This window comes from Protopterus annectens, chromosome 8.part0 (assembly GCF_019279795.1).
Source record: "Protopterus annectens isolate FY-2018-M chromosome 8.part0, PAN1.0, whole genome shotgun sequence".
Lineage (NCBI taxonomy): Eukaryota > Metazoa > Chordata > Ceratodontiformes > Protopteridae > Protopterus > Protopterus annectens.
This window is the reverse complement of record NC_056741.1, coordinates 806,810,824-806,823,197: the sequence shown is the minus strand read 5'-3', so window position 1 is coordinate 806,823,197 and position 12,374 is coordinate 806,810,824. Positions and strand designations below refer to the sequence as shown.

The 12,374-nt window shown below is 39.1% G+C and overlaps 1 protein-coding gene across 2 annotated transcripts in view; it reads right to left on the bottom strand.

Moving 5' to 3' along the window:
• LOC122809059 overlaps nt 1-12,374 on the bottom strand; it is a 632,045-nt gene that overhangs the window by 133,143 nt on the left and 486,528 nt on the right. For both annotated transcript variants that reach the window (XM_044080272.1, XM_044080273.1), the window contains exon 3: nt 4,791-4,907. In XM_044080272.1, the coding sequence (XP_043936207.1) occupies nt 4,791-4,907 (117 nt within the window). The remainder of the gene's footprint in view (nt 1-4,790; nt 4,908-12,374) is intronic.

Genomic DNA, 12,374 nt, shown 5'->3' with positions numbered 1-12,374 from the left:
CATAACTTGTAAATAATTTTAATTATGAATGTAAAATCGTGAGAGTGTAAATGATTGTTTCTTATAGTATAAAATGAATGTAAACAATAATAAAGCACCCCTAATCTTTTTGATACGTGCCATGGAATCATTTACATCCACTTGAGCTGCCACCAACTCAGGAAGATGGGTCCTCCATTTAACATATTATACACTGCTGCTTGTTTTTTTCACTGTGACATCTTGTTGAAAGAAGTGCTGATTTGTTGCCTTTTCTGTAGTTTCTGCACTTTGGGCTCACCAATGGTCTGATCTGAGCTTTGAAAAAAGAAAGGAAGTCTTCAAATGTGTTTTTGTTATTAGCCCAGTGGGCTATTTTTTCTGCTTAGTCAGTTTCTCTGTCTGCAGAGGTGGTTAGCAGTACCTTGTGTAGATTCCAAGTGCTCAGAATCTCAATTTCCCTATACAAGCCTCCCACAATAATTCCTGAGTACATACTTGTCCATTGAATACCAGATGTGTGTGAAGGGAACATTGCTCAGTAAGATTAGACTAAGATTATAATTCTTACCAAACTAGATCCAAAAATGTGCTATATACTTATTTAATTCCCCAGTATAATGGCAATTAATCACATCCTTAGTTAAATACATTCTTGGTACCACTCCCACTGAAGCCCACTATATAATTATCCAAAACTATGAATCCTGACCTTTCTCCTGTCTCTGTAACTGGTTTATGAGATTTTGGGCATCCTGAAACAATGTAAAAATTGTGTCACTTTCTCTGACAACCCCTTAATTCTTAAAAACTCTAATACAGTATGTTAGAGATGTAAGTATATACAGCGTCTGGAGGCAGTACTCTCATTTAGAACCACCAAACCTGCCAAACAGGTTGTCAGAAACACACAACACAGCTCCTGCTACACACACAACAGGACAAACGTACAGACCCACATATACTGAGGCCCTTAAAATTAAGCTTACCAAACCTCAAAAGATTCCCAGATGTAGAAATTATGATAGCTATCCTCAGCAACCTCAAAAACATACCACTATAACAACACTCACCAACAGACACTATCCATTCTACCTAATGCCATACTTATGGGTGCCTTCAACTACCTTTCTATAAGCTGGGAAACATCCCTGACACCAAATATGCAGGCCTAAAGATTCCTGAACTATGTCAACATGAACAACCTGGATCAGCTAGTTAATACACTCACTAGAGATGCAAAGGTCTCTGACCTGGTCCTAACAAACATGGGAAAACATTGCACCCCTCTGAATGTAGCATCCCCACCTATCAGGTCAGATCACAAGGCTGTCTCCGAAAAAGAAAAATAAATCTTGGGGCACCACCTAACCCAGGTACCTTTAGGAATTATTCCAAGGCAAATTTCCTGCTTTCAAGAGAGACCCTGGAAAAATTTCAGGCCCCCTCAAACCAGGAAATACAGCTTCACAAAGTCCGTGTACAACCATGTATACAGCTTCATAGAGGCAGTGACACCTAACCAAAGTAACACAGGACAAGTTCAACAAACAACACCTTGGTGGAATCCTAGAATAAAGATTGTATAACAAAAATAAGAAAGTCAGTTCAAAAATAGAAAGTGCCATGCCAAACAAGGCAAGAACGCTCTCATTAAACTTAATAAGCAGCTCAGGGGATTAATTAAGTCTACCGAAGCTAAACTCAGGTAAACGTAGCCTCCTAGATTAAGGACAATCACAAGGCGTTATTCAGCTATGCCTGCAACCTCAAAGGCAATACACAATAATGTGCCACACTAATTGTAAATGGTGTTACCTAAACTGAGTAGGAAGATATTGTTAATCCAGTGGCCAATAACCTCATCTCCATTTCACTCCAATTTCAACACGAGACACCTCTCTCAGGAAATCCCCCCAACCATAGCTTTCCCAGCTATCACTAGGAAACACACCTTAAAGGTGATCCACAAGGCCAAAAACACAGCATCCTGGGATCTAATAATATCCGAGGTTGCCTATTTAATGGCATGAAACATCAAGCCAATTAGCATCAAAGTTCAACCAGAGCCTTAAAAAGGATTTGACCCAATGAATGGAGGACTACAACTGTTATCCCTCTATACAAGGGGAGGGCATCACTGAACCCAGTAAACTATAGACCCATAAGCCTGCCTAATCTCATATGTAAAGCCATGGAAAGAATAATCATAGATACAATAAATGACAGCATAAGTAACCTTCAGAGACTGGATCCAACTCAGTTTAGATTAGTTAAAGGTATGAGATGCACACTCAACTTGATGGACATCTTCAAGAAAGTCACCAAAGCAATCAGTGAGGCAAACATTGTGCATACTACCAACATCAACCTGGCCAAGGCATTTGCCACAATACCCCACTTGGGTATTGCAGAGAAGCTCATAAAAGTAGGTATAAAACTCTATGTCACCCACTGGATAGCCAGCTGGCTCACAGATAGTACCCAAGAAGTCAAGATAAGGGAGTTTATCCCCACTAAATGGCAGAACACTAGCAGCATCCATCAGGGCTCAGTGCTACAGCCACTCCTCTTTTCCATCTACTTCTCTGAAGTCAAGGCTAATGTCAAAGGCACTGGCTTAGTAAATATACAGATGATTGTAAACTAGGTACAGTCAAAGAATCCCCCAATGGCACAAATATTCCGCAAGAAGGGCTGACACAGATTAGTAACTGCTGCCAGAGTTATGGTCTAAAACATAATGCCAAGGAGTACATAATAGTCTTTTTTTGGAAAGATGGCCATCCCTGCAAATTGCTACCTTGATAATACACCCGTAAAGGTAGACCCAGTGGTCAGGTATTTGGGAACACATGTAGATAGTGATGTGACCTTTGACTGACATGTATCTAATGCAATAAGGAAATCATTTTATGTTGCAAAGCTTATGAGCAAGGGTATTGAATCCATTGTCCCATTGTACTTAGCCTCCATTAAGCCAATCATTGAGTACAATGCCCCCAACAGTATGTACCTAACCAGACATATATGCAACAACTTGAACAACTGCAGGGATTCTTCACCAAAAAACAAAATGGCATAGTCAACATGGCCCATATGGACTGCCTCAAGGCCTTATCCTTAACCTCCTACAGACTGCTAAGAGGTGATCTTTCCCTGGTTTACAAAGCAACTTCTGATCCTCCCTTAATGTTGCACACTGGCAAAAGAAATAGCATCTGAAACACTTGATGCAGGGTCCTCAGCCTCCCCTGCAACACCAATAAGACATATTGGACAGACAGGTATGTATCTCAGAGACTGCTTTTTCTCTGGAAGGGATTCCCATTCATGTGAAGCAAACTTCTTCCCGACACTTATTCAAGTGCTACGTGGATCAATGGATGGAGAATCATAAATTTATCCCATGTCTTGCACCAATGTCCATATTAGAAACAGTGATTTTGTAGAAGCTTAACCACCTATGACCAAATTATATATACCCTACACAAAACCTATGGGATCCAAACCATTACATTTGGGTAGCATGGCGAGCCTTTGAAAAGTGCCACTTAAGGTCATTAGGGTAGTAATCACTATGCTCCTATGATCCTATGTGATATATTTGCTCTGCTTATCTCTGTCCTGGCTATTCAACTTTATAGTACACTGCTTGTATTCTTTCCATCACCTGAAATGCCCCCTGTCATTTGGCCAGAAATTTGCTTTCTGTGAAGGAAACTACAACAGTACCTGGCTTCCTTGGTTAAGTTCTCTAAGTCAAGTATTTTTATTATAAATTTGTTTTGTATTTCCTTGGCTCTCTGCATGTCTCCTTTACTATGAGAATTATCAGATATATTCAATCCTACAAGCTAACATGATCTTCTGTCACACCTTTAAATGGTGTCTTTCCTCCTCCCAACTTACCTTAGCAATGTCAAGCAGCCCTTTTGGTTCCCTGCCATACAAATGTTCATATAGGAAACACCCAGTTGAAGCTTGTAGCACCTTCATACTTACAAATAGTGAGTAGTGTAACAGTTGACTCCATTTTTTCCAGTGCAGCAATAACATTCCTTTGCATGGATTTTCAACGTTTTATTAAATCTTTCTACTAAGCCAGTAATATGCCATTTGTAGATGGGTGTCTTCAACTGAAGCCTGGATATTTTTCCATGATTCTGCTCCAAGTCCTTATAACCAAATTCCCAAATACTTACTGGTCTCTTATTTTAATTAATTTACTGTAGAGTCTTTATACAAGCCTGAATTTTGATATTGTCCATTAAGGTTTGATGATTTTTTTTTGTTTTGTTTTGTTTTTTTAACAGACAAAACTACTCACAGTTTTATTAATAAAAACACTCATTTTACTCTGACAATGAATTGCTTCTGGTTGATAATTTATTTCTCTAAAATTGCTTTTTGTGGGAGCAAGATTCTCCTATACTTCACGTGGGAGACAAAACTCACAAACACACTTCCCAATCTTAATTGTTCTCACTCTGAGGTAACTGGTAAGGAATAATTACTGACAGGCAAATAAAAAGCTTGTCTCTTTTTTTTCTCTAGGAAGCAGAAAGATTACACTAACAATTAAGCAGAAGAATGAAAAAACAACATCTCACTCTTTTCTCTGTCAAGATAATAACTTGTAAACCTGTAAAATTAAACAGGATGTTAAGGTCGAGCAGCTATATTCACCTCTGGTAATGTAAGCATCTGAATGGAAGTTTGTGCATGTGTGTGTGTGTGGGGGGGGGGGTGCATGTGAGTTTCTGTGTGATGAATGGTTTACAAAAATAAAAAATGAAAATAAATTTTACCGAATGACTGTCTTAGTGTCCAGGTACCACAGTAAGTAGCATTAGAAGCACAGGTGACTTTGCTTTCTGTACAGCTGGTTCCATTTCCAAGACACTTATAGCACTGTAATGCAGTTCCTAAAACAGAAAAGAAAACATTTTTCTTATTGTAAGTTTGTGCATAAATTCCGCTTTACTGCTGTCAGGTAAAGCTAATGGCCTTTGTTTTGTAAAACTGCTAAAACCCACAAGCTAGAAATACTTTTGCTGTGTGTTATGTAACCTTGTGGTATAATGATTCCACACCTGGAAATCAGTTATTTATTGCAGAATTAATGTCAGTATTGCAGCATTGTAAATAGCCATGGGAACCTCCTTCCAGTAACAAAAACACCAATAAACATTATGCCCTTATGTTTTAAATATGATACATCACCCCTATACATGTTTTCTTATGTGTCTGTTACAGCAGGTTACATGCTGACAGCTGTCAAGAAAGCCTGGGCTATACCAACAGCAGTTATAGTACAAGAACATAAATATATTGGTGACTAACTGATCTGGCATTTGCCATTTGGTATGGTCAATATGGTCTATTATTTTGACCCCAGTGCCATATATGCTACAATATGACTACCTCTATGACCCTAGAATTCTGTACCTGTCAAATGAATTACACATAACAAAAGAAATCATAATTTACCTTTTTCTAGTTTGCCTACCTCCATCTGCCACTAGTTCATGTCAACGCATTAAACCATGAACATAATGGAGCTAGCAGGTAGGATAAATATGCCATTCTTGGTGGGAGGCCACATGCTCAACAGGTCTAACACTCTCATGTTCCAGTTGAGATCACAGCTCAGAAAAGATTGATGGATGGGGACATACAGGTGGGTCAAGGAGATGTGTCTAGATAAACAAATTCTTACAGGCTGTACCTCATGAGTCTACTCTGGAGACATCATAGTGCTGGGGAAGAGGTAGGGCTTCAAAAAGCCCTGTCACTAATGTATGCAATGCTGCTGGCTGCTAGCACTTCTCTGAAGGTCCACTCCTTGTCAATGACAGCCTTAGCCAGAGGGTAACACCATTCTTACATAGCATTCCCCATTCTTCTTTCTTCCCGTCAGGCAATACTGACAGAGAGCAGACACCCTGGGAGAACAGCCAGAGTAGCTGCTGATTATGTGACCATTGAACAAAAATACAAATAAAAAATATGGTTATAAATATTCAAAATAACTGAAGGTCTGGCTTTCAAAATGTGATTTGAATCCTCCATGCCACTCTGAAACCCACACTTACCAAACTGAAAAGCAAAGTGCTGTATTATTATTTATTCATGTGATGTTTGTTTGTTAACCAGGTGAGTTCACAACTTCCCATCTTCCTAACTTGACCTTGTGCAGCTTACTTCTTATGTTGTCAGGTTAGAATAGCTCTACTTCTTGCACTTCCTAATCATATCCCTTCTCCTACACTCCCTTCATCTTTCTAGTGTATTTCCTCTGGAGTTCTTTCAGCAGCCCAGGGTAGCTTTCCTTAGATGTCCTCAATAGGTTTAAACACAAGGTGTAGTCTGCATACATCACAAACCTGTGCAGACTGAAAATCTGGACAAATGCTCATGAAAAGTAGGTTCATCTGGCCAATCATCTAGACAGATAATAAACGTAATTTGTCTGCCTAATATTTATCTGCAGTAAGTTTCTCTGTCTCTCTCACACACACACACACACACACACACACACACACACACACACACACACACACACAGAAAAACACATACATGCTTCCCCCCACACACACACATGCCCACACAGACACTCATACACACACACACACTTGCGCACATGCCCAAAAATACTCTATCTTTGTGACCACTGTATATGAGTGAACTGTGTGGATTATTTATAGTAAGGCAGTATTTCCAGTGGACCTTAACTGACATTAAATAGTGGATCCTGAGATATAGGTCAGTGTTCATAATCACTGTCATATATCATCTTTACCTCAGCAATGGTGATTATTTATAGAATTGTATGACAGGTAGTTACACAGTTTAAAATTTATATAATCTCACTTAAAATTACTGCAGTGAAATGGAGACCAGTATCTGATATGTGTTTGTTAAATGTCATGAAGCAAACATGAAACAAAAACTACAGAATGTACAGCAAAAGACAGTAACAACAGTGACAGACGTTTACTTTGTTGGCTTAATATACATGACATTGACATCTATGTGCCAACTATAAGAATTTTTTTCACAAAAAAAAGTGACATTCATACTGCAACTCTTTGGTGATCAGTCACACCCAGTGCTCAACTAACCCGATTTTCTGATTTCTTATTTAGAATATACATAAAATGGATGTAAACATGTCATCATTGTATGTTAATGGGTGTAAAGAAATTGGCACACCAGTCTTGCAGATAACGGGATTACAAATGACACAAGAGCGCTTAAAAGCATCCTCCAAAATTCCTCAAGTTGAAACTATCAATTTACAGCATTTTCTCCCTAAAGGGCCATAGACTCTAGTTTATAAAACAGGAATAAGGGTTGGCAAACATACTGTAGCAATACTGTTAGTAAACCTGAAACACACAGTACTTCCTACTTAAAAAAGAAAATTCATGGTGCAACCATAAACCCTCTCAACAAAATTATGGGCAAAAGTGAACTCACTCCTAGCAGCCCAGCACACTGACTGCAAATGCAGTCCTGCTAGAACTGCACAAAAAATTCTGGATGAACCATTCAAATAACTCTTTGAATAATTTAAACACTTGCTTCTAGCCACAAAGTTTTCTGCAGCAATGTCAGGGCTCTCACTATGGCAGGAATTGTACCATCTATGATCTTTGTGAAGACCAAAGCAAAATATTCCTTCAATAGCTTTGCTTTATTACTAGTCTTCTCTGACTTCTCCGCCATGTTTGCTCAGCCAGGTTAGCTCTGTTCTTCACCATTTCTGATTTCAACTGTGTACTTAATAAGCCCTTGTGAGACTTCATCATGTAGGGCGGTAACACTAGCAAGATTGTTAAGGTGTTAGAGAAAAGACCATCAGTGGGACAATCAGTGAAATAATCACAGAACAACAAAACTGAACTGTTGTCAAACCCAAGAGATGCAAACACAAAATCCAGATATTGATTATATTCAGTGAAATATATTTTTCCATAATTTTAAAATGTGTGCCACTGTCTTGATAAATAATAATAAATAAACAAAAAAGGCAATGAATATATTATATTTTGCTAATGAACTGGGCTGGATGAAAACAGAGAATACTTTTCAAATATTCTTAAAAGGAGAGAGACATTTCTAATCAGTCTATAATGTTCACGTTGGGTTGAGTTCAGGGTTTGTGGGAGGGATATGAGCATGGATGCTTTCCGTTCATCACCTATAGTACAAGTGCAGAGTGAGCAATTAAAGATTCATGTTCATGATCTGACAATACTTTTAGAGGTTTGGAAAAATGGTACTAAATGTTATATATGTTATATATATAAATATATATATATATATATATATATATATATATATATATATATATATATATATATTATATTATATATATATATATATATGAGAAAAACTCCACAGTAAAAACAAACAGACAGTAGTTACATTGGATTACATAACATTACAATTACTTACAACATATTTACAGATGAAGAACATAGTACATCAGTTGACAACTAGAATCTATCTGTGAAGTACATAACAGACATTAACAAATGTTACAATAAGAAGTTCCTGCTGTATAATAAGTACTCTGAGCTTGCTATAATCAAGGTAGTTAGTGGAGTGGAAAGAAAGGTAGTGGTTGGATGAGGTGGGTGATATTAGAGGCTATTGAAATCTTTGCTGCTTTGGTGAGAAGTTGCTTATTTCTGTATAACGCTCCTAGTTTTTGTGGACTTTTTATGGTCATGGATATGTGAATGTCAAATTTTAGTTTATTGTCTATTTCCACTCCTAGCAGTTTGGTGTGTTCAGTTGGGTATACAGTGGTGTTGTCTTTTGCTGTGATGTTAAAGTGAGAGTTGTTTTGAGTATGTTTGGTGGGTTGGAAGATGAGTAGTTTAGTTTTGTTTGGGTTGAGTATTAATTGGGCATCGGATAACCAAGTTTCAATAGAGGAAAAGGCTTCCTATGTGACTTTTTGCAGTTTGGGTAGGGACTGGGTGAGCAGATGATGGTTGAGTCATCTGCGTATTGTATGAGTGTGCCATGTTTGGTGGCAGAGGCTAAATTATTGGTGAAAACAGAGAAGAGTAGGGGTCCAAGGATGGATCCTTGGGGAACCCCTATGGAGACAGGTAGTTGGGGAGATATGTCATTCTGCCATACAATGGATTATTGGCGGTCAGACAGGTAACTCTGAAACCAGTTGGTGACTGATTGTGAGAAGGATATGTTATTGAGGACAGAGATAAGTTGTTTGTGTGGGACCGTGTCAAATGCTTTAGATAGGTCTAAGAAAATAGCAGAGGAGAGATAGCCATTGTTTTTATGCTGAATGATAGTGTTAGTAAAGGAGAGTAAGGCAATGGTGGTGCTATGGTTTGGTCGGAAACCATGCTGAGTATTGGAAAGGCGGTTGTTAGTAAGAAAGTAGTCTGAGACCTGAGAGTGTATGCATCTCTCCAGTATTTTGGAGAGTGGAGAGAGAATAGCTATGGGGCGATAACTGGTTAGTTCTGTGGAGGGTCCGCCATTGTGGAGGGGAATTATATGTGATACTTTCCACAGTGTGGGAACATAACTTTCTGACAGAGATTGGTTAATCAAGATGGATACTGGATAGGCCAGAGCATGAGCTGCGATTTGTAGGTATTCACATGGGAGGATGTCTGCTGCTAATTTGGTGGGCTTAAGTTTAGTTAAGAGTTTTTTTATGTTGGAGGTAGGTACAGGAGAAAAAGAGAAGGCAGTGGTGAGATTACTAGTTGAAGGTGTGGGTTGGAGGGGAAGGGCGGGTTGTGTTGTTTAGCTAGTGATAGTATGGTTTGTGTGAAGTGTGTGTTGAATGAGGTAGCAATATTTTCTGAGGAGTGAGCGATGTTAGAAATAGGGGTACTGACTTTACCTGGGTGGAGGATGGAGTTTATGGAGGAACAGAATTGTTTGGGGCTGAGTTGGGAGGAGGCTAGAGCAGACTGGTAGTATTGGAATTTGTCCTGTTTTATTAGCTTTTTTACTCAATTGCGTAGTTCTAGGAATTTCTGTCTAGTTGAGGGGGTTTTGGTTTTGCGCCAGTGCTCCCAGGCTTTATCCCTGTTTTTCATTTCTGACTTAGTGGTTTTCTATAGCCGTGGGGAGGGTTGTGCTTTGATTCTGGAAAGTCTTACGGGGGCATGGTAATTAAGGATGCTCAGGAAGGTAGAATTAAAAAATTCAACTGCATCATCAAGACTGAGGTACTTTAGAGGATGTCAGTTACATTCTTTCAGGGATGAGATGAATGTGAGTGGGTTAAAGTATAGTTTTTTACGTATTTGATGATAGATGACAGGTTTAGCTTGTTATAGGTATTTTTGAGTAGGAATGTTGGGGAGTGATCACTGAGGCTATCTGATAAGCAGCCTGTTATATATGACTAGGGGCTCTTACTGACTAGTATCCAATCCAGGGTAGTGTGCTTGATGGAGTTTTTATTTATCCTGGTTGGCGACTGGACTAGTTGGGTGAAGCCATGAAAGTTTACATAATAGGTTGGATGGTTGCCAGAACAGGATTGCCAGTCAATATTGAAATCACCTAAATGATAGTTTCTTGGGGGAGATGGTGGGTAGACCAGCTGAGGAGGTTTTCTAGTGGAGGGATGTTTTGGCCAGGTGGGAAGTAGCATCCAATTATGTTGATGGTTTTGTTTTGGTTTATTTTGAGGTTGGTATATATTATTTCTTCACTGCCTATTTGTGGAGCTGATGATTTTAATATCTGGATGTTTAGATGCTGTTTAAATATTATAGCTACACCACCTCCTTTCTTGTTTAGATGGTCTACTCTTAGTATGCCACAACCTGTAAGGAGTATTTGCTCACTGGCAATGTGATGTTTTAGCCAGGTTTCTGTCAGGATGACTATATCTGGGGAGTACAAGTCTATGGTGGCATGGAGTTCATGGACTTTGTTGGATATACTTCTAATATTTAAGCTTAGTAGAAGGAAGTCACTTGGCTTTCTATTGGCTGTAATATGGGAGAAGTTGTGGTTTCTAGTCTGATTATGAGGATTGGGGTTGGAGATGGTAGGGCCAGGGTTGGGGTGGATGTCTTCACTTAGGGCTAGTTTTGATATGCATGAGGTTATTAGTTTTATCAGTTGTTGAATGTGTTTGTTTATAAGGGAAACTTTATGATTGTGCTCTGTGGGTAATAGGTATGGTGGGAGGGTTATTATGTTAAGTTGTAGGGATGCTTTATGTTTGAGTAATATAGTTGGTAGAATATGTGGGGGGTGCATAGGGATGGTTCTTGAGTTGGTGGGAGGGGAGCTGAGTGAGGGTGAGACATGAGTGGTGGTGTGAGTAGTAGTACATTGGTAGGATGTAAAATATGCAAGTAGAGTGCATGCAGTGAGCATGGGTAAGGTATACTTGTACATGTTAGTTGAGGAGGTGTGATAGTAGTGGGAAGATGGAGGAGGTAGTGTTGGGTTAGCGTTGTGGTTGGTTATTGGAAAGATGGGAGGGGTTTGTGAGTGTAATAAAGGTGGGACCACTATGGGCGGGAGGGAATAGGGGGCAGGGTGAGGAGCAAAGCGGGTAGAGACCCTGTTAGTTGCCTTTATGAGGGGCTGGAAACAATCAGGTAACAGAGTTAACTGATAAATGAACATATGATAGTGACAAGGGTGGTTGTAGTTTTAAAAATGTTGCCGGCCACAGGTAAAATTTATTAACTTTGGGATTGTCTTAAGGTAATAAACAGGGAAAGGGGAGGGGAGAACAAGGGTGTGAGTAGGCAGTTCTTTGTACTGCTGCTAATGAGCTAAAGCAAAGCCAAGTTTGTGTTTAAGAAACAATCACAATTGACCAAGGACTGCTCTAAAACTGTAAGTCATTTCTTAACCATTTCTCAGGTGGAAAAACAGGATAACCTTGTATCAGTAAGCTACTGTGGTCTCAGTTTAAATTAACAAACACACAGTATTGATCAGTTATGGATACTATTTGCTAACAGAAGGGAATAAGAGAGAAAGTGGAAGATGAGTGTGCATGTGTGTGTGTGTGTGTGTGTGTGTGTGTGTGTGTGTGTGTGTGTGTGTGTGTGTGTGTGTGTGTGTGTGTGTGTGTGTGTGTGTGTCTGGGTGGGGGGTGGGGGATTGCTTACAAGCCAAAGCAGAGAGCTCTCCAGGGGAAAATGAATATCATCTCAAACAGGTAGGTGCATACTCAAAGTTAACTTTAGCTGTTTGCAGACAGTTCAGACCAGGACTGCACTTTTCTTATAAGAATGATAAAGGTGGTACTGCAGTTGAATACTTAAGAGTGGTGTTAGGTCTAGAAAAGAAGAGTACAGAGAAGAGTAAGCACTTTGAGATGGTAAAGATATATTATAAAGATTATAAAAAACACA